This window comes from Sciurus carolinensis, chromosome 11 (assembly GCF_902686445.1).
Source record: "Sciurus carolinensis chromosome 11, mSciCar1.2, whole genome shotgun sequence".
Classification (NCBI taxonomy): domain Eukaryota; kingdom Metazoa; phylum Chordata; class Mammalia; order Rodentia; family Sciuridae; genus Sciurus; species Sciurus carolinensis.
In genome coordinates this window covers 552,265-572,784 of record NC_062223.1, presented here as the reverse complement: position 1 = coordinate 572,784, position 20,520 = coordinate 552,265, and the positions used below count along the sequence as shown (strand labels likewise).

Below are 20,520 nucleotides of genomic sequence, written 5' to 3'. Positions count from 1 at the left end.
CGCCCATGACAGACAGCTGCTCTCTGCAGGTGGCCCAGCACTCTGCAGCAGGGACCTCACAGCCCTGAGGGCATGCTGCTCTAATGCTGTGACACACAGCAATCCAAGGCTCCCAGGCCCCCACTCAGGGGCTTCCTTTTTATCACAGAAGTTAGTTAGGTTGTGTGGGAATCACAGCTAGTCCTAGATCTGGTGTGGGTACCTTCACAGACAGCCACAGGTGTTGCAGGTGCTGGCAGGCCACAAGTGGCCCCAGCCTACAAGCCTGGTGTACTGCAACCCAGCAACACACCCACAATTTGTCCACAAAGGAATGGACACACAAGCCTGCACTGGCTGTGAGAGCTTCTCACCTAGGCTGACGCCCGGGTCCTGCCAGCTCACGTGCCCTTTTGCCCAGGGACTCCCAGGGCCAGGGGTGCATGGGCTCCTGGGCTTCAGATGCCACTGGCAGTGGGGGCCACAGCTGCCTCCTGCTGCCCTTGCCTCCCAGTGTGTCACAGATGTGCACATGGTCGTGCCAGGAGTGAGCTGCAGGTGTGCCCAGGGGGTGCTGGGGTCAGCCACAGGTGAGTGGCAGGTGTACCCGGGGGTGCTGGGGTGAGCGGCAGGTGTGTGTGGGGGGGTGTCGGGGTCAGTCACAGGTGAGCGGCAGGGTGCCATGGGGGTGCCGGGGTGAGCCGCAGGAGTGCCCGGGGGTGCTGGGGTCAGCCACCGGTGAGCGGCAGGGCCGTGGGGGTGCCGGGGTGAGCCGCAGGAGTGCCCGGGGGTGCTGGGGTGCCCAAGCGAGCGGGACCACGCCCCGTCCCGCCGCGGGGGCTCCGCTCGCCGCGGTCGGCATCCGGAATTCAGACCGAGGGGCCCACGGCCTCCAGGGCCCGGCAGCCAAGGCGCCACACCAGCCCGAAGGGCTCCGCGCGGCGGCAGCGCCGAGACAGCGACCAGGAGCGGCCGCGGCTGCGGCCGCGGCCCCGCCCGCCTCACCTGGGCGCGCGGCCGCCATCTTGCCGCCGAGTCCGCCGCGATCCCGGCAGCCCCCGGGCCGCGCCCTCCCGCCATCTTCGCTCCTCCCGCCGCGCCCGGAGCTGGCGTCCGATCGCGGCCGAGCCCGAGTCGCCCGTCCGGCAGCGCTCGGGCGCTTTCGGACAGGAGGAGGCGGGCGCAGCGGCTCGGCGGACTGGGCCTCGGGCGCGCTCGGGGGAGCTCGGCTCGGCCTCGGGCCGGCTCGGCTTCCGGGGGCGGACAGGGCCGGGGCCGCGAGGTTCTCTCCGCGAGGCCGACCTGCAGCGGAGGCCGGCGAGAGTCGGTCCGGAGCCTGCGGAGCCCGCCGGCCGGCCAAAACAGCCGGCTCGGGCCCCGGGGCAGGAGGGAGAGCGCGCTCGGGAACTCTCGCGCGGCCTCGGAGCCCTTCGGGCCGACTCGGCTCCACCCTTCGGGCAGCTTCGGCCCTCCTCGACTCCAGACTCTGGGCTTCGGCTCGGCTCGGCTCGGCTCGGGCTTGGCTGCGGCTGGGCTCCGCTTCGGCCCCGGCTCGGGCGGCGACTTCGGGTGGCCTCGGCCCGGCTCGGGCGGACTCTTCGGCCCCCACTTCGGGCTCGGCGCCCGGCGCTTCGGGCGGCCCCGGTCGGCGCCTTCGGGCGGGCTCGGCGGAGTCCGGATGGAGGACTCGGACTCGGCGGCAAAGCAGCTGGGCCTGGCCGAGGCGGCAGCGGTGGCGGCCGCGGCCGCTGTGGCGGCGGCGGCCGCGGCCGCGGCGGGAGGAGAGGCGGAGGAGCCGGTGCTGAGCAGGGACGAGGACTCGGAGGAGGACGCGGACTCGGAGGCGGAGCGCGAGACACGGCGGGTCACGGCCGTGGCGGTGATGGCGGCCGAGCCCGGGCACATGGACATGGGCGCCGAGGCCCTGCCTGGCCCCGACGAGGCCGCCGCCGCCGCCGCCTTCGCAGGCAAGTGCGCCCGAGCCCGCTGGCCTCGCGCCTCTCCAGTTCCCGCGCCTCGCCGGTTCCCTCGCACCTGCCTTGAGCAGCTTCCTGGTGCACATGCCCTGTACACCTGCGCTCCTCCACCGTCCTGGCCCTGCTCTGCATGCATGCCTGCTCCCATGTGTGTCACTGCTGGTCTTCATTTTGTGCCCCTTCTGGAACCTTCACAACACCTGCCTCCTGCCCTTTCTGCCCTCTCGGTCCACCTGGGAGCTGGTGGCATAGGATGATCAGACTTGGATTACGTCTTGGAGGAGACCCAGGCAAATGGGCATGTCCAGTTGCTTGGAATGCTCCAAGTGCTCAGGACCAGTTCAGGTGCCATTTGAGCATGGTGGATCAGGAGAGTCCCCATCCAGCTTGGCAAAGCTGGGGTCTTCCAGAGGCAACAGTGCCTGACTCAACTAGCAGTAGCCCAGGAATCTCCTGGGCAGGCGTCTTCCTGGCTGCCTTTCCTGTACACATCTTTTCCTCCTGCGTTGCCAAGTTCTTGTTTGTGCTGCTCTTAGTTTCTTGACACACAGCATCCTGGATCCAGGTTCTGTAGCACAGGAAGCCTTGAGCTTTGCAGCATCACCTTGTGGAGGTAGTGCAGCCCCAGGGTGCCCTCTGCAGTCAACTGTCCCTGCCCCACCCTCTACCCCTGTGGAGCATCAGGTCCCTTCCCAGTTGGAGCTCCCAGGTGTCCCAGGAGGACTTGCAGGTGGTGCTGAAATCGTGGAGGAGCACTGCTTTGCTGCTCTTGTTGCATCCTGAGGAACTCTTTTTAGGTTTTGGGCATGACACCCGTCTTTGCTGTATGGGTTGTGTGAGAGCTGTGGCCATCAGCTCTGGTTGGTATTCAGCTCCATTGGGTTGGGGAGGGCACAGCTGTCCAGGTTCCACTGGCCCAGTGTTGCTGGTCTCCAGTGATCTGTCAAACTTCCCCCAGGAGTGAGGAGAACTCATGGAATCCTTGGTGCTGTCCTGTGTGAACTCTGGATTGGCATTGGGATTTGGCCACAAAATTTTTGTCCCTTTTTTGCATATTTTTTTGAATGTAGAAAAGAACTATGATGCCATTCATCATATTAGAGAAATATGTCTATGTTGTATGTTTATTCTGCTTTTGTGTGTGTGTGAGTGTGTGTGTGTGTGTGTTTTGCTGGTGATAGAACCTAGGGCATGCCCTGCAAGTGCTTTGCCACTGAGCCACGCCCCAGCTTTTCTGCATAATTTTATAGTTGTGTTTTGATGTGTCAGCTTTTTTGTTGTTGTTGTTAAGAGATACAAAAATCAGATAATGCTCAGGTTTAAGCGATGCGGGACAGGTTACCCATCTGGAGTCACCTTTGGGCACATGGCTGCTTGAGCTGTCTTCAGGCTTGTATCCAGACTTGGGTCCTCAACTCAAGTAGTCGGCTCATTTCTGGCTCAGTGGTGAGGATGAGTTAGCTGCCCCAGTGTGGTCTGGGATATTGTGGTGCAGCTGAGTGGGTGTGGTTCATGGAGGGAGCAGGACTCAGCATCATTTGAGCACCTGCTATATGCCAGAGACTGCCCCGGGCATAGAATATTCTAGAGCCTAGGCAACAGAGGTACCACTTGCCTTTGCAGAGGTGGAGAGGGCAGGTCTGAAGGGCATTGCAAAGAACACAGCTCAGACACAGGAGCCATGTGGCCTGTCTGGGTGATGGTGGTGGCAGGGGCACAACAGACCCTTTTGGACCCCTTCTGTGTGTTGGGACTTCTGGGAGGACCTACCCAGATTAAAGGGCCAACTTCCACTTCAGAGGGGGTGGGGCATGACAGATCAGTGTGCTTCTCAGGAGGAAGATTGCTGGGAAGACCTGGAGACCTCAGCAGAGGCAGTGAGCATGGGACTGTGGTCTCCTCCTGGAGGGGCTGGAGCTGAGGCAGTGGAGGGACCAGAGGGACGAGGCCAGACTTGAGGGTGCTCTCTGTTGTTGGAGTGGGAGGCATCCCTAGAGGCCAAGGCTGAGGAGGTGTAGGCAGGGCTGATCTGTGGCATTGGCCTCTTTACAGAGGGAGACAGCCCAGTGGTGTGATAGAGCTGGGGCTGGCTGGGGCAGGAAAGGCCTTGCTGGGAGCGGCAGCTTTCCTCCTCCTGGAGCATAGGTGGTTTGGGCGTGGACTGGACAATTCCCCTGTGTATTTCTGTGAGAACCCTGGTTCCAGAGCTGGAGCACACCATGCCAGGTAGCAGTGCTTCATGCCTCTGTGTTGGGACCCTTGACCTGCCTTGTTTGTGAAGTGAGATTTCTCCTATTGCAGAAGTGACCACAGTGACGGTGGCCAATGTGGGGGCCTCTGCAGACAACGTCTTCACAACATCGGTGGCAAATGCGGCCTCCATCTCAGGACATGTCCTGGTAAGCTCTTAGGTGTGGCAGGTGGCTCATGCTACACATCACCTTGGGCTTTATGCAGCCTGATCACAAGTCCTTCCTGGGGCTTAGTGCTCAAGAGCCTGGAGCTGGACTTGGGGAGATCAGAGAGGAGGCTGCTACCCTGGAGACCGGCCAGAAACCCCAACCTGAGCTGAGGGCCTTGTGCTTGCCTTACTTCTCCAAAAAGGAAGGCACACAGCAGGCCTGACTGGGAAGCATAAACCATGAGGCCTTGCAGCCTGTGGCAGGTCTAGCCAGTGGCTGGCCCACTTGCTCAGCTTGTCCATGAGGTTCCACAGAATTGGGTGCCTCCCAGCCCTGCTCTACTGGCTTACCCTGCCTGCCCACTCACTCCCGCAGGTCTTGTTGCCCTTCCTCATGAACCACGGGAACCACTCCTGCTCCACATGATACCTGTGCCCAAGTTCTCAGCCCTTCCTTGGTTCTGCTTTCTGTTTGAGGCCTTCAGAGAGCTGGGTGGTCTGGTTGGACAGGTCTTGGCACAGGCGGCAGATGCTGGGAGGACGGGTCTTCAGAAAGGGGGCTGCTTTCAGGGAGCACGTTTATGCTTAGCCTTACAGATACACAGATGCTTTGCTGGGGCCATGCAGACCTGGGCCTGGCTTTCCTTGTTCATGGCTCTGTCTTTAAAGGAGCTGGGGTCTCCAGGTGCTTTAGACAGTTATTTCACTGCTGCGACTAAAAGATCTGACCAGAACAATTGTACAGGAGGAAAAGTTTGAGTGCTCGTGGTTTCAGTGGTCTTAGTCCACAGAAGGCGGTCCATTTCTTGGGGCTTGAGGTGGCAGAACATCAGGGTGGAAGAGTATGGCAGAGGGAAGCAGCTCACATCATGATCAGAAAGCAGAGGGAGAGTCCACTCACCAGATACAAATATATACCCCAAAGTCAATTCCCAATTCCCACCTCCTCCGAACACACTCTACCATTCAGTTAATCCCTATTGGGATTAAGTCACTGATTGGGTTAAGACTCTTACACCCCAATCATTTCTCTTTTTGAATTGTCTCCCATGTGAGCTTTTGAGGGACACCACATCTAAACCATAACATCCCACTCCTGGCCCCCCAAAGCTCACACTCATCCAACAGTGCAAAATATATTTAGTCCATTCCCAAGAGTCCCCATAGTCTCAGCAGTTCTAAGATTGCTCAAAGTCCAAAGTCTTCTCTGAGGCTCAAGGCAATCTTGCATTGTGAGTACCTGTAAATTAAAAACAATTTATAGGTATCCAATACATAATGGTACAGAAAAACATTTCCATTCATAAAAATAGGGTCACAGAAAAAGAGATAGGACCAAAGCAAGACCGAAATCCAGCTGGGCAAACAAGTCCTGTAGCTCCATATCCAGCACCTAGGGCACATGGCATCGTCCTCTCTAAGGGTTGCGTAGCTCCACGCCCGTGGTCTTGCTGGCTGCAGCCCAAGTGGCCTCTCTGTGGGCTTGTCTCTGCTCCATTCCTGCAGCTTTCCTAGGACGATGCCCTACGTTTCTGGCATCTCTTAATCTTGGGGGTCTTCACTGCAGCTTCAGCTTCCTCCTCACATCTCCATACTCTGTCTTCTCAGGGGGTGCCCTCAGGGACTCTGACCCTGCTGCACTTTGCCTGTTCTCCCAGACCCTCTGTTGAAATCTTGGTGGAATCCTCCATGAACCCTAACTCCAGCATCCTGCATTCCTGTAAAATCAGTACCTCGTGGTTGATACCAAGATCTGCTGCAATCTCGAGCAATAGCCAAGCCCTCCAAGGACCTTGGCAGCGGCAGCCTCTGAGCATGTTGGGTGCTGAGCATGTTGAAAAAACTTCCTAGGCCCCCTTGTGCAAGAAGGGTGCCCAACTGGCCTCTTCTCCAGAGAAATTTCACCTTTACTCCCCTGAGCCTGAGATGGGTGTGGTCCTGCCAGCTCCGAGATGCCCTCAAGCCATTTTTCTTATTGTCTCTAGGCAAAGTCTAGTATTTCTCTAGTGGTGTTGATGTCTTTTTTTTTTTTTTTTTTTTTTTTTTTGCAGTACTGGGGATTGAACTCAGGGCCTTGTGCTTGCAAGGCAAGCACTCTACCAGCTGAGCTATCTCCCCAGCCCAGTGTTGATGTCTTTAACACCTGCAGCTTTCTTAGCCCTAATTTTACTTCAGCCTTTCAAGTCCACATTTTCCAAATCTTTCTGCTCCTGATTATCACAATAAATTTGGTTAAAAGCTGCCAGCAATACCCATGCCACTTCCTGAATGCTATGCTGCCTAGAAATTTCTTCTGCTAGCTTAAGAAATCTATTGCTTTTAAAATCAGCCTCATAGAGTCTCAGGCCATGAGGAAAATGCAGACAACTTCTTGGCTAGAACATAACACAAATGTCCTCTACTCCAAATTCCAATAGAATTTTCCCTTTTTGAACCCTCTTGAGCCCTGTCTTCACTGTTCACAGTCCTGTTGGCATTCTGGTCTTCTGAGCTAGCACCCTAATTGGCCATTAATCTCCACTTACAACAACCTAAAGCATTTCAGTTTGATTGAACATCTCAAAATTCCTCCCACCAATTCCAAAAAGCTCAAAAAACTTCTGAACCACATAGTCAGGTTAGGCACCGCAATGACCTCACTTCTCAGTACCAATTTCTGTTTTAGTCAGCTTTTTTGCTGCTGTGACTAAGACCTGGCCAGCACAATTGTAGAGGAAGAAAAGGTTTATTCAGGGGCTCATGGTTTCAGAGGTCTCTGTCCAGAGACAGAAGACTCCATTTCTTAGGGCTGGAGGTGAGGCATACCATCATGGTGGAAAAGTGTGGCAGAGGGAAACAGCCCACATAATGATCGGAAAGCAGAGGGAGAGATCTCCACTTACCACTCCACTTTTCAGATACAAATCTATATCCCAAAGTCACAGCCCTGGTGCCCACCTCTGCTAGCCACACACCACCTGCCTTTAGTTACACTCAGTTAATCCCATCAGGGATTAATTCACTGATTGGGTTAAGACTTTTTTTTCCTTTTAAACACGTTTTTTAGTTGTAGGTGGACACAGTGCCTTTTTTTTAAATATGGTGCTGAGGATCGAACACAGGGCTTCATGCATACTAGGTGAATGCACTACCACTGAGCCACAACCCCAGCCGAAGGGGTTAAGACTTACAACCCAATCATTTCTCCTTTAAACCTTCTTGCATTGTGTCACGTGAGCTTTTTGGGGACACCACATCTAAAGCATGACACTGGGTGAGCAGCCTATTCCTGCTGATAAATGGCAGAAGCCTTCCTGGAACGTGTCCTGGTGGCCAGACGAGAGGCCTCTGACTGCTTAACCCACTCAGCAGTGGTATCTTCTTCTCTAGTCTGGGAGGACAGCCCTTCAGATTGGGGACAGCCTGAACACGGAGAAGGCCACGCTGATCGTCGTCCATACAGATGGGAGCATCGTGGAGACCACCGGGCTGAAGGGTCCAGCGGCTCCTCTCACCCCAGGTACCAGCAGCACCCACCCCCCAGGCCCTCTGGCGTTTGCTTTTGTTCTCAGATAGTGAAGTAACGCAGGCCGCACTTGTTGGGCAGGGAAGGCGCAGGGCCTGGCCGAAGCAAGCGCCACTGGGGGAGGTGGCACGGAGCGGCCGCACACCCCGGGCTCTGCCTGTGCTGGTCTGGCCCTCAACCTCTCCCTGCCCAGGTCCTCAGTCTCCTCCGACCCCCTTGGCTCCTGGCCAAGAAAAAGGTGGCACCAAGTACAACTGGGACCCCTCAGTGTATGACAGCGAGCTGCCCGTGCGCTGCCGGAACATCAGCGGCACGCTCTACAAGAACAGGCTCGGCTCAGGTGAGGTCTTGCCAGGACCACTACAAGGCCAGGGAAGGCTGAGCTGCAGGTGCTGCCCGTGACTAGAGCCCAGGCCGTGGGGGGCACCCAAGAGTGAATTTGGGGTCACAGTGACCTAGAACCAGAGAGGAAGTGGGAGGCAGGCAGAATGGAGCGTGCTCCCCAGAGTCAGTCAGCGCAGGACTTGAGGACAGAGGGTTCTGGGAGTAGGCAGATGCTCAGCATGGGGCGCTGTGGCTCTTGCAGTGACCACATGGTGGGTGGACAGTTCAAACAGGTAGTCAGAGCCACAACTGCAGATGTGCTCGGGGCAATTTCCCCGGGCAACCTATGGGGGCAACTGTAGGATGGGCGATCAGTCGGAGGCCAGGTAGACCTGAGGGGCAGCCAGGAAGGAGGCGGCAGAGGACGACACTTGGGAGAAGGACCTAGCTTGGTGTCAGCCAACTGTACATCAGCAAGGGACGAGGTGTCGCTTTGTGACCCTTTCTCCTCCCATCAGGCGGCCGGGGGCGGTGCATCAAGCAGGGCGAGAACTGGTACAGCCCGACTGAGTTTGAAGCCATGGCGGGAAGGGCCAGCAGCAAAGACTGGAAGAGAAGCATCCGCTATGCGGGCAGGCCCCTGCAGTGCCTCATCCAGGTAGGCGGGGCTGCGGGGTCTCCGCACCAAGCTTCAGAGTGGTAGCACTAGCTAGTCTCCCGAGGCCCAGTCCAGTGTGGCCAGCAGGGTTGGACCCCAGCGGCTACCACGTGACTCGGGGTGTCCTTGCCGTCCCCATCTTCCCAGCAGGATGGGGCTGATGTGACCCACAGGGTGGTGGGGCCTGTGTGAGCTGCGGTGCCGGGCCCAGAGCTGGCTAGGAAGGGGACCGCTGCACATAGGAAGAGTAGCGGCAGCACAGGTGGTAGCTCCCGAGGCGTGGGGCCCGCTGACACCCCAGTCCTCAGTGAGGGAAGGGACTGGCCGTCCCCACTCAGGCTCCTCCTGGGCGGCGCGGAAGGAGCGGCACCTGTAGGGTCCTTTGCTCCTAGCAGAGAGACGGAGCCTGCGGCCAGCGTGCTCTGAGGCACCAGGAGGTTCCTGAGCACCCTCGTCCCACAGTGGCGGGCGGGTGGTGGCAGGGCTGCAGTCCTGCCAGCAGTGGCCGCGGGGCGTTGGGGCGACTGACATCGGGCTACTGTGTTGCAGGATGGCATCCTGAACCCTCATGCGGCCTCCTGCACCTGTGCAGCCTGCTGCGACGACATGACCCTGGTAGGTGCCAGCACGTGCCCGCGCCAGACCCCTGCGCCCCTGCGCTTCTGCCGCGGGCACCACGGGCCCTTCCTCTGGGGACGTGTGACCCTGGGCGTGGCCCGGGTTACTTTCCTGACTGGGGAGTATGGTGGCTTCAGGAAGCCCAGGAGCCCCGCAGCGAGGGAGGCTCTGGTGTCACCCTGTCAACCCCTTTTAAATTGACTGCAGCAAACTGGCTGCAGTGGCCATGCCTGTAATCCCAGTGACTCTGGGGCAGGAGGATCGCAAGTTCAAGGCCAGCCTCAGGATGGACTGATGGGCAGGCAGGACCAGAGACACTGCCCCGGGGCTCAGGTATGATCCAGTAAAGCAGCAGGGTCTGTGCACTGGAAACCGAATGTGCAGATGGAAGAATTCAGAGATCTGGGCCCTCGAGAGACACACCACATCCACGTGGAAAGTAGAATGGTTTTCAGATCGATGGCAGCTTAGCGTTTCCTGTTGTGCACCTGGAGGACTCTTGGTAGATACAAACAGCCCAACTCTAAATGTTTGTGAAGAAGCCCCAAAGATGAAGTAGCCAAAGCAGTTCTGAGAGTCTGAGCAGTGACGCACCCACAGTAAGGCTCGTGTGTGTCCCCAGGACAGTGGTATTTTCAGGGGGCTGGGGACTGGGGCTGGGGGCCGGCCAGGCCAGTGTCTTCACAGGAAGTGGCAGTGGGACCGCAGACGTCTGATGGAACATTCAAGAAAGGCCACAGACGATCAGGAGTGATGCCTTGGGCCCTCAGGAGGGAGCTTGGGCCTTGCCCACACGGCGAGGCAGGTCCTTAAACGACAGTCAGTCAGTTGGGCCTCCCCTGGTTCCACTGGGGGAGCGAGCATTCTGGAGGTCTGCTCCCCAGCGGAGTAGCCGCTGCTCGTGGGAATCATGAATAAGCAAGCAGCTGGGCCCCAGGTGCTGTCCAGCCTGGACCCACGAAGGAGCATTCACCTGGGAAGGCAGACCGGGTCTTGAGGACGGCGAGGGGTCTGGCCTTCCCCAGCTCGCGGGAGGCTCTGTGTCGGTGGCCTGCTCATCGACTCCCTCCGCTCCCACTCCACACGGGCGGCGCCTCCCTGACGGGGGCAGGCCACCAGCCTCGCTCGCCGCCAGCTCCGTCCCAGTGCATTCTGAGCTGTGAGGGAGGCCTCCCGGCTGCTGCCGCTGGCATCCACCAGTGTGGTAGCAGGGCATGCTGGCCGGCCCTGACCCTGTCCCTGCTCGCTAGGCTGGCGTGAGGGCCCTGCCCCTGCCTGTGAGCAGGACTGTCACTCTGGCCGAAGTGCACTCAGGTCTACCTGGGTTTGGGGGAGTCCGTACACGGAGCTCCAAAGCACCCCCAGAGGCACTGACCACGTGTGGCACAGGCGGGTGGGCGGTCACACCTGAGGGAGCCGCCATGGGTCAGCTAGGGATTCAAGGAGAGCGGCGGCTCACAGGAGCCTCCCTGGGATAAGACGAGGCCTCAACTTGCCGCAGAACTACCTCTAAAGAGGCCCTGTCTCAGCCCAGGGTCAGCAGCTCCACCAGCAGGAGCCAGCTTAACAGAAGTCAGGTGACAAAGGCAGCCGTGGGCCCTGCTGTCACCCAGAGCTGGCCCCGGGAGGGACCAGCAAGACAGCAGGGCCCAGGGGTAGCCCAGCGTGTGGCCCCAGCCTGGTTTCTGCAGAGTGTTGTAAGACACGGAGGGGCAGGCGGGTGAGTGCTGTGCAGGCTCCCCACCCGCACGGCCCTGGGTACTGCCCACAGAGGCTTCCAGCTCCAGAGAGCCAGCCTCAAGAATTAGGGCAGGGGCTGGGGTTGTGGCCCCAGCCACAGTGGTAGAGCGCTTGCCTGGCATGTGTGAGACACTGGGTTCGATTCTCAGCACCACGTATAAATAAATAGATAAATAAAATAAAGACCCATCAACAACTTAAAAAAACACTAAAAAAAAAAAAGAATTAGGGCAGGCGTGGTCTCAACGAGGAGGCAGAAATCAGAATCAAGTGGACGTTCTGGAACTGAGGAGTGGACTAACTGGACAAGATGTCCACCAGGAGCTCGGCAGGCTAAACCTGGCTGAGGAAGCGCCGAGCTCATGCCCCTGCCCATGGGTGCCGGGCGTGAGCTTCCTACCAGCCGGCAGGAAAGGGCCCTTCCTGGGGCCTCTCCTGGAGTTACCACTGTCTCTCACACCCCTCCTGTCGTGACCCAGCTCTCCCTTTGGGGACTGGGACGTGCTGTCCTGGTTGCAGGCTGCTGTTCTGGTCCCCTGAACGCACCGCTGCCCTCGCTAGCCTCGCTGCCAGCGCCGGGAGTCGGCGGGAGCCTCCCCACCTTGCGCCACTCCTCGGGTCGCCGGGCGGGAGTGAGGCTGGGGTCCTCTGCCCACAGTGCGGCCACCATGCTGTGCCTCTCTGCAGAGTGGGCCCGTCAGGCTCTTCGTCCCATACAAAAGGCGCAAGAAGGAGAACGAGCTGCCTGCAGCCCCAGTGAAGAAGGACGCCCCCAAGAATATCACGCTGCTTCCAGCCTCGGCCGCCGCCACCTGTGAGTCTCAGGAAAGCTCTGCTCTGCTCCAGCAGGGAAGTGCCCTTTCTGCCTCCAGCGCAGCCCTGGTCCTGAAGGCCCGTGCAAACAGCGTGGGAGGAGGGCCGTCTGCCCGCGTGGGCTGGGCCCTGGGGGCAGAGCGTCAGAGCAGAGGGTGGGAAAGGGGCCAGGGCCAGATGCACCCTCCAGGGCACAGCCAGGGAGGCCCAGTGCTGCCGCTTCCTCCACCTGCTGGAGCACAGCCCGCGGTGCTTGGGTCCAGGAGGCCGGAGCTCCCCTCCGACAGTGGCTGGGCCTCGGGTTCCAGCTGCAGTGTCTTCATGTGAGAATCAGATCGTAAGGTTTGCTCTTCAGCTGGGCGGCAGCTGGGGATGTGTGTCTTCCCACACCCCGGATGTCAGTGCGCTCGCTCCAGCTCGGCTCCTGGGAACTTCCTGAGATCTGCCCTCTCCAGGAATTGCATGTGCCGGGCCGGCCTGGCCGTTTGTAACGTGTGTCTGCCTCTCCAGTCACCGTCACGCCCTCTGGACAGATCACTACCTCTGGGGCCCTGACATTCGACCGGGCGTCCACTGTGGAGGCCACTGCTGTGATATCTGAGAGTCCGGCCCAGGGTGACGTCTTTGCAGGAGCCACAGGTGAGTCTTCTCCCGCCCGCCCTCTCCCTCACCCCCAGGGCGCCTCTCTGAGCGCCTCTCGTGGCGCTGTGCAGGCCAGCAGGCCGTGTGCAGGCGGCCCGGAGAGGTGCGGCTGTGGGCTGGCGTCCACAGCTCCTGCTTGAGGCCAGGCTGAGCCGTGTGTTGTGGTAAACAGGCTAGGGTCGGCGCTGGGAGAGGGAGAAAAGGGGCAGGTCTGTGCTGGTCGCGTTTCCTTTCGCTGAGCACATCCGCGCCCCTTCCTGTCACGGGGCGGACTCCGCACACCCCAGCTGTCCTGGCACCTGTGGCGGGACCGCAGCTGCAGGTGCAGCCCTGGGCGAGGTCTGCTCCGCTGTGCCCAGCTGGCTGCTGAGTGCCCGCCCCTCTCTCACCACAGTGCAGGAGGCTGGCGTGCAGCCCCCGTGCAGGGTCGGCCATCCCGAGCCCCACTACCCTGGCTACCAGGACAGCTGCCAGATCGCACCCTTTCCAGAGGCCGCACTGCCAACCTCTCACCCCAAAATAGGTGAGTTTGCAGGAATTCACGTTCCTGCAGGTCGTGGTCCTCAGAGCCTCCTCTCCTGAGTCTCGGAGTGAAACAGCGCCGGGTCAGCCGGCGCGGTCTGGCCCCCGCTGTGTTCGTGAAGGTGTGGGGAGCACACTCATGCTGCTCGTCCCGCGTGTTCAGGGCAGGCTGTGCCTGCAGAGACCGCTGCCCAGAGCCCAAACAGGCCTCGCTGGGCCACCTGGGGGCCTGTGCGCAGACCCTCTTCCCAGAGAGGACAGGAACCCCTGGGAGAGCTGCTGTCTCTTCAGAGCTGGCTCTGGGCAGCATCTTGGGAGAGCAGAGGCCAGTGTTTGCACCTCGCGGCGAAGCCCAGCATCTCGCCTGTGTGTGTGTGTGTGTACTGGGGAGTGAAACCAGGTGCTCGGCCACGGAGCCACACCCCCGGCCCTTCTTCATATTTTAAGACGGGGCCTTGCCAGTCGTCAGAGGGACCTTTAAACTTGCTGTCCTCCTTTGCGAGACCTTGTCTCAGAGTGAAAAGGGCTGGGATGAAGCTTGGTGGTGGAGTGGCCCTGGGTGCACTTGGATCTTGCCTCAGCCTGACTCAGCCACACCTGGTCCTGGGGACTGGACCCCCTCAGCCTGACTCAGCCACACCTGGTCCTGGGGACGGAACCCCCTCAGCCTGACTCAGCCACACCTGGTCCTGGGGACGGAACCCCCTCAGCCTGACTCAGCCACACCTGGTCCTGGGGACGGAACCCCCTCAGCCTGCCTCAGCCACACCTGGTCCTGGGGACGGAACCCCCTCAGCCTGACTCAGCCACACCTGGTCCTGGGGACGGAACCCCCTCAGCCTGACTCAGCCACACCTGGTCCTGGGGACGGAACCCCCTCAGCCTGACTCAGCCACACCTGGTCCTGGGGACGGAACCCCCTCAGCCTGACTCAGCCACACCTGGTCCTGGGGATGGAACCCCCTCAGCCTGACTCAGCCACACCTGGTCCTGGGGATGGAACCCCCTCAGCCTGACTCAGCCACACCTGGTCCTGGGGACTGAGCCCCCTCAGCCTGACTCAGCCACACCTGGTCCTGGGGACTGGACCCCCTCAGCCTGACTCAGCCACACCTGGTCCTGGGGACGGAACCCCCTCAGCCTGACTCAGCCACACCTGGTCCTGGGGACGGAACCCCCTCAGCCTGACTCAGCCACACCTGGTCCTGGGGACGGAACCCCCTCAGCCTGACTCAGCCACACCTGGTCCTGGGGACGGAACCCCCTCAGCCTGACTCAGCCACACCTGGTCCTGGGAACGGAACCCCCTCAGCCTGACTCAGCCACACCTGGTCCTGGGGACTGAGCCCCCTCAGCCTGACTCAGCCACACCTGGTCCTGGGGATGGAACCCCCTCAGCCTGACTCAGCCACACCTGGTCCTGGGGACTGAACCCCCTCAGCCTGACTCAGCCACACCTGGTCCTGGGGACGGAACCCCCTCAGCCTGACTCAGCCACACCTGGTCCTGGGGACTGGACCCCCTCAGCCTGACTCAGCCACACCTGGTCCTGGGGACGGAACCCCCTCAGCCTGACTCAGCCACACCTGGTCCTGGGGACTGAACCCCCTCAGCCTGACTCAGCCACACCTGGTCCTGGGGACGGAACCCCCTCAGCCTGACTCAGCCACACCTGGTCCTGGGGACTGGATCCCCTCAGCCTGACTCAGCCACACCTGGTCCTGGGGACGGAACCCCCTCAGCCTGACTCAGCCACACCTGGTCCTGGGGACTGGACCCCCTCAGCCTGACTCAGCCACACCTGGTCCTGGGGATTGGACCCAAAGGGGATTACTTCTGAGCCACGTCCTCAGCCCTTTTTAAAATGTTTTATTTTGAGACAGGGTCTCACTAAGTTGCTTAGGGCCTTGCTAAATTGCTGAGGCTGGCCTCAGCCTCCTGAGTCACTAGGATCACAGGCCTGCAACACCATGTGTGGTTCCACCTGGCCGTGTTTTAAAGACTTGGAAATAATCTCAAATATACAAAAAGGTCATAAACAGGGTATGAGGATCTTTCTCTCAAACTCTTTGAGAGTGAGTTGCAGACATCACCTGGAAAGCAGTAGTTTTCCTAAGAATGGGAACGATGCGAAGCTCAGGAGGCTGCACTGAGGTACCAGCCCTCCTGCCTGGAACCTGGGGTGAGCTGTATGGTGGCCCTCCCCCAGGGACCGTGTCTGAACTGTGGACGTCACGGGACTGCTCAAGGCTCCCCCAGAGCCTGAGTTCTCCCATCCCTACAGAGGGCGGCACCCTGACCGTGGGCAGGGAGGACCTTGGAAGGCAGGCTGAGGCCACCGGCAGTGGGGACACAGAGTGTCCTGTTGTTCTGTGGGCCGTGACCACAGCGGTCATTACCTTGCACCCAGCAGGGTGGGGCCCGAGCTCTGAGCCGCCTGTTCTCTCTGCCTCCTTGGGTTCTGGCCCAGCGTGTTCTGGCAATGTCTTGGGGTCCTGTCCCTCTGGAGCCCGCCCCCGCTTAGGGCCCCAGCTCCTGTGAAGACCATGTCTTGCACCAGATCACCTAGTGACCTCGAGTGGGAGCTGGAGAGGGCCTGTGACATAGTTACCCAGGTTCCTGAGGGCAGGAGGTCAGCCTGGCACACATGGGTGCCCCAGTGCTTGTGGCTCTTGGGCCAGGACTGCCCAGTGGACGAGCCCATGCCCAGCGTGCACCTCTGCCCTGGAGCTGTTGGCAGCTGGGGCTTGTGGGTTCTCTGGTTCCAGCTGGGGGTTCCAGGACTTCCTCAGTCTCCTCTTTGCTACTGTGTCATCAGCTTCTCTAGCCATGAGAAGTGCTTCTGTGTCTTCAGTGAATCCCTGTCCAGTGTGGTGCTGGGAAGGCCATCCTGGTGCACGGCCATGCAGCTCGAGCCCTGGCTCTCCTGTCTGTGGCCCTGGCTAATCTCCTGGGCCCGGACAGTCTCCTGCGTCTCACACCGCCTGTCCCTTGCGCATGGGCGCACTTGCATGCCCCATCCATGAACGTGGGCTCTGGGCCTCAGCCAGGGCTTCTGCGACAACATTAGGAAGGTGCCCCTGAGGAGCTGGGTAGGCATGTTGGAACAGACAGGGTGACTGTCCCTGTGTGTGGCAGGAGACATCAGGCAGTGGATTGCCCACTGACCATGCAGCCAGCATGAGGCAGCTGTGAAGCTAAGAGGTTGCTAATTTCCTGTCTCTCGGTTTCCACGCTGCAGTGCTGACGTCCCTGCCCGCCCTGGCTGTCCCGCCCTCCACCCCCACCAAATCCGTCTCCCCCACGGTGGTCAATGGGCTGGAGATGTCGGAGCAGCGCAGCTGGCTGTACCTCGAGGAGATGGTCAATTCTCTACTCAGCACGGCGCAGCAGCTGAAGACGCTGTTGGAACAGGCCAAGCAGGCCAGCTCCTGCCGAGAGGCTGCAGCGACCCAGGCCAGGATGCAGGCGGACGCAGAGCGGAAAGAGGTAGCGTGCGGCTGTCCTCCCACCCAAGCGGTCCTGCTGCATCCTGGAGCCCTGGGGGGAATAGGGATGGGCCTCCCCGGGAGCACTGATGGCTGTTGTTGCTGAGGCGTTTGGTTTTGTAAATAAAATTGGTTATTTTGGGCTGGGGTGCAGCTCAGTGGTGGAGTTATGTGTGAGGCCCTGGGTTCCATCTCTGGTACTGCAAAAAAAAAGTTGCTTGTTACAGAGAGAGAAAGCGCACACCCGCAGGGACGTTCTGCTCCCAGTGACCTCGGTGTCCTCTGGGAGGCAGTGTGCCACGTGCCCATGATAGCACTGTGGGGATGCCCACGTTCCCACCTGGGGGTGGGACACCCAGCGTCACCTCTGCCCATCAGCGCTTGTTTTGTCTTGTGCTGGGTCGGAACCCAGGGCCTCGGGCCCACCAGGGAGGGGCTCACCAGGCAGGCTCACCAGTCAGGGGCTCACCAGGCAGGGACTCACCAGGCAGGGGCTCACCAGGCAGGGGCTCACCAGGCAGGGGCCCACCAGGGAGGGGCTCACTAGGCAGGCTCACCAGGCAGGCTCACCAGTCAGGGGCTCACTAGGCAGGGACTCACCAGGCAGGCTCACCAGGCAGGGGCTCACCAGGCAGGCTTACCAGGCAGGGGCTCACCAGGCAGGCTCACCAGGAAGGCTCACCAGGCAGGCTCACCAGGCAGGGGCTCACCAGGCATGCTCACCAGGCAGGCTCACCAGGGAGGGGCTCACCAGGCAGGCTCACCAGGCAGGCTCACCAGGCAGGCTCACCAGGCAGGGGCTCACCAGGCAGGCTCACCAGGCAGGCTCACCAGGGAGGGGCTCACCAGGCAGGCTCACCAGGCAGGCTCACCAGGGAGGGGCTCACCAGGCAGGCTCACCAGGCAGGGGCTCACCAGGCAGGCTCACCAGGCAGGGGCTCACCAGGCAGGCTCACCAGGCAGACTCACCAGGCAGACTCACCAGGCAGGGGCTTACCAGGCAGGGGCTCACCAGGCAGGCTCACCAGGCAGGGGCTCACCAGGCAGGCTCACCAGGCAGGGGCTCACCAGGCAGACTCACCAGGCAGACTCACCAGACAGGCTCACCAGGCAGACTCACCAGGCAGAGGCTCACCAGGAGGCTCACCAGGCAGACTCACCAGGCAGGGGCTCACCAGGCAGGCCTACCAGGCATGGGCTCACCAGGCAGGCTCACCAGGCAGGGGCTCACCAGGCAGGGGCTCACCAGGCAGGTTCACCAGGCAGGGGCTCACCAGGCAGGTGTTCACCAGGCAGGCTCACCAGGCAGGCTCACCAGGCAGGGGCTCACCAGGCAGGCTCACCAGGCAGGGGCTCACCAGGCAGGCTCACCAGGCAGGGGCTCACCAGGCAGGCTCACCAGGCAGGCTCACCAGGCAGGGGCTCACCAGGCAGGCTCACCAGGCAGGGGCTCACCAGGCAGGCTCACCAGGTAGGCTCACCAGGCAGGGGCTCACCAGGCAGACTCACCAGGCAGACTCACCAGGCAGGCTCACCAGGCAGACTCACCAGGCAGAGGCTCACCAGGAGGCTCACCAGGCAGACTCACCAGGCAGGGGCTCACCAGGCAGGCCTACCAGGCATGGGCTCACCAGGCAGGCTCACCAGGCAGGGGCTCACCAGGCAGGGGCTCACCAGGCAGGGGCTCACCAGGCAGGCTCACCAGGCAGGCTCACCAGGCAGGGGCTCAACAGGCAGGCTCACCAGGCAGGCTCACCAGGCAGGGGCTCACCAGGCAGACTCACCAGGCAGGGGCTCACCAGGCAGACTCACCAGGCAGGGGCTCACCAGGCAGGCTCACCAGGCAGGGGCTCACCAGGCAGGCTCACCAGGCAGGGGCTCACCAGGCAGGCTCACCAGGTAGGCTCACCAGGCAGGGGCTCACCAGGCAGACTCACCAGGCAGACTCACCAGGCAGGCTCACCAGGCATGGGCTCACCAGGCAGGCTCACCAGGCAGGGGCTCACCAGGCAGGGGCTCACCAGGCAGGGGCTCACCAGGCAGGCTCACCAGGCAGGCTCACCAGGCAGGGGCTCAACAGGCAGGCTCACCAGGCAGGCTCACCAGGCAGGGGCTCACCAGGCAGACTCACCAGGCAGGGGCTCACCAGGCAGACTCACCAGGCAGGGGCTCACCAGGCAGGCTCACCAGGCAGGGGCTCACCAGGCAGGCTCACCAGGCAGGGGCTCACCAGGCAGGCTCACCAGGTAGGCTCACCAGGCAGGGGCTCACCAGGCAGACTCACCAGGCAGACTCACCAGGCAGGCTCACCAGGCAGACTCACCAGGCAGAGGCTCACCAGGAGGCTCACCAGGCAGACTCACTAGGCAGGGGCTCACCAGGCAGGCCTACCAGGCATGGGCTCACCAGGCAGGCTCACCAGGCAGGGGCTCACCAGGCAGGGGCTCACCAGGCAGGGGCTCACCAGGCAGGCTCACCAGGCAGGCTCACCAGGCAGGGGCTCAACAGGCAGGCTCACCAGGCAGGCCTACCAGGCATGGGCTCACCAGGCAGGCCTACCAGGCATGGGCTCACCAGGCAGGCTCACCAGGCAGGGGCTCACCAGGCAGGCTCACCAGGCAGGCTCACCAGGCAGGCTCACCAGGCAGGGGCTCTACTCTAAGCTGCAACCTGGCCCTCCTTGGCCTCCTTCTTCCAAGGCTGCACAGTCTGGGCAGGACTCTGGCTGGTGAGCCTCTCCTCTGCTCTATGGTGCAAGTATACCAGGCTGCTGCGGCTCAGAAGGTGGTGGGCGGCGGTGTGTCAATCAAGGGCACTGGGGGAGAGCTTGGGTCAAGAGTGCAACAGCAGTGGTCTTTGGATACCAGCCTCTTCAGTTCTGCAATCGTGGCCAGAAGGCCAGCAAGAGGGGAGAGGTCAAGTCCTCGTTTCTGAAGGGTTTGAGAGAGAAAAGATTTAAAACACTCTAAAAAGTGCTGTCCTAAACTGGCACTGCTGAAGTATGAAGGGGAGAGGGCATCCTTGTGCTGAAAGCGACCGCACTCCTGTGCCCGGGTTGTTGAAGACCTGGGTGGAGTTCAGTGGGTGTTGCCACGGTGTCATGGTCACATGGGGTGCACACCTGGCAGCTCCTGGTGCCCTGCCCGGCAGTCCCAGCCCTGGATGTTGCTGGCCTGGCTTCTGTCTTCAGGTCAGCCCCAGCCCTGTGGTGTTGGCCAGTGGCTCAGGCAGCACGCACCTTCCAGTCCTGCTCCTCCTGTTGCTGCGGCTTCTGAGACGGAGCCCGTCCTCCGTGCACATCATCCTTGGGCTGCCTGGTTCAGTCGGTCAGGGCGCTGTGCTTTGGCCTGGGGCTCTGAGGTGGCTGAGGACATTCAGAGTTCCCGCCTCCGTGTGCTCGTCTTGGACCCTGCGGAGGCTGTGCTTGTGTGGTTCGTGCTGCGCCTGTTTCACATGACGAAGGGAAGAGCCCTGCCCAGCCTGCTGGGCCAAGTGGGCAGTGCTGCTCGTGTTGGTCTGCCCCTCAGGCCCACCAGCAGTGTCTTCGGGAGCAGAGGCTGTGGGCCCTGGGCCTGTCTTTCTCTGCAGAAGGGTCTGTTTCGCTGGAAGTTTGTCCAGAGGACCAGAGGAATCCTGGTCGCGCTGGCTATTGACATCTGAAGGGGCGGCTGCCTGACCTCCTGGTCACACGACTGGCAGGTGGCAGCACCCTTGGGTTGCCAGAAGCCTGGCTTGCCCGTGCCTTCAGGGACTCCTGTGCCTGAGGTGTTCAGCCACTGACCAATGTGATTTCCTTCATATGCCCAGATCCCCAGAGACAGGGCCAGCATGGCTTGCAGGCCACTGGGGCAGGG

The 20,520-nt window shown here is 60.9% G+C and overlaps 1 protein-coding gene across 6 annotated transcripts in view; it reads left to right on the top strand.

Annotated features, from left to right (window-relative positions):
- Positions 1–735: 735 nt before the first annotated feature.
- Positions 736–20,520, top strand: part of Deaf1 (DEAF1 transcription factor) — a 30,191-nt gene continuing 10,406 nt past the window's right edge. For 2 of the 6 annotated variants that reach the window (XM_047518160.1, XM_047518159.1), the window contains exons 1-11: positions 738–1,946; positions 4,257–4,354; positions 7,726–7,855; positions 8,055–8,201; positions 8,704–8,843; positions 9,393–9,458; positions 9,669–9,794; positions 11,889–12,015; positions 12,525–12,653; positions 13,051–13,179; positions 16,420–16,667. In XM_047518160.1, the coding sequence (XP_047374116.1) occupies positions 1,658–1,946; positions 4,257–4,354; positions 7,726–7,855; positions 8,055–8,201; positions 8,704–8,843; positions 9,393–9,458; positions 9,669–9,794; positions 11,889–12,015; positions 12,525–12,653; positions 13,051–13,179; positions 16,420–16,667 (1,629 nt within the window). In that variant the 5' untranslated portion in view covers positions 738–1,657. Of the gene's footprint in view, positions 1,947–4,256; positions 4,355–7,725; positions 7,856–8,054; positions 8,202–8,703; positions 8,844–9,392; positions 9,459–9,668; positions 9,795–11,888; positions 12,016–12,524; positions 12,654–13,050; positions 13,180–16,419; positions 16,668–20,520 lie in introns of all 6 variants that reach the window. The other 4 variants (XM_047518163.1, XM_047518161.1, XM_047518165.1 and 1 more) reach the window with 4 other exon arrangements.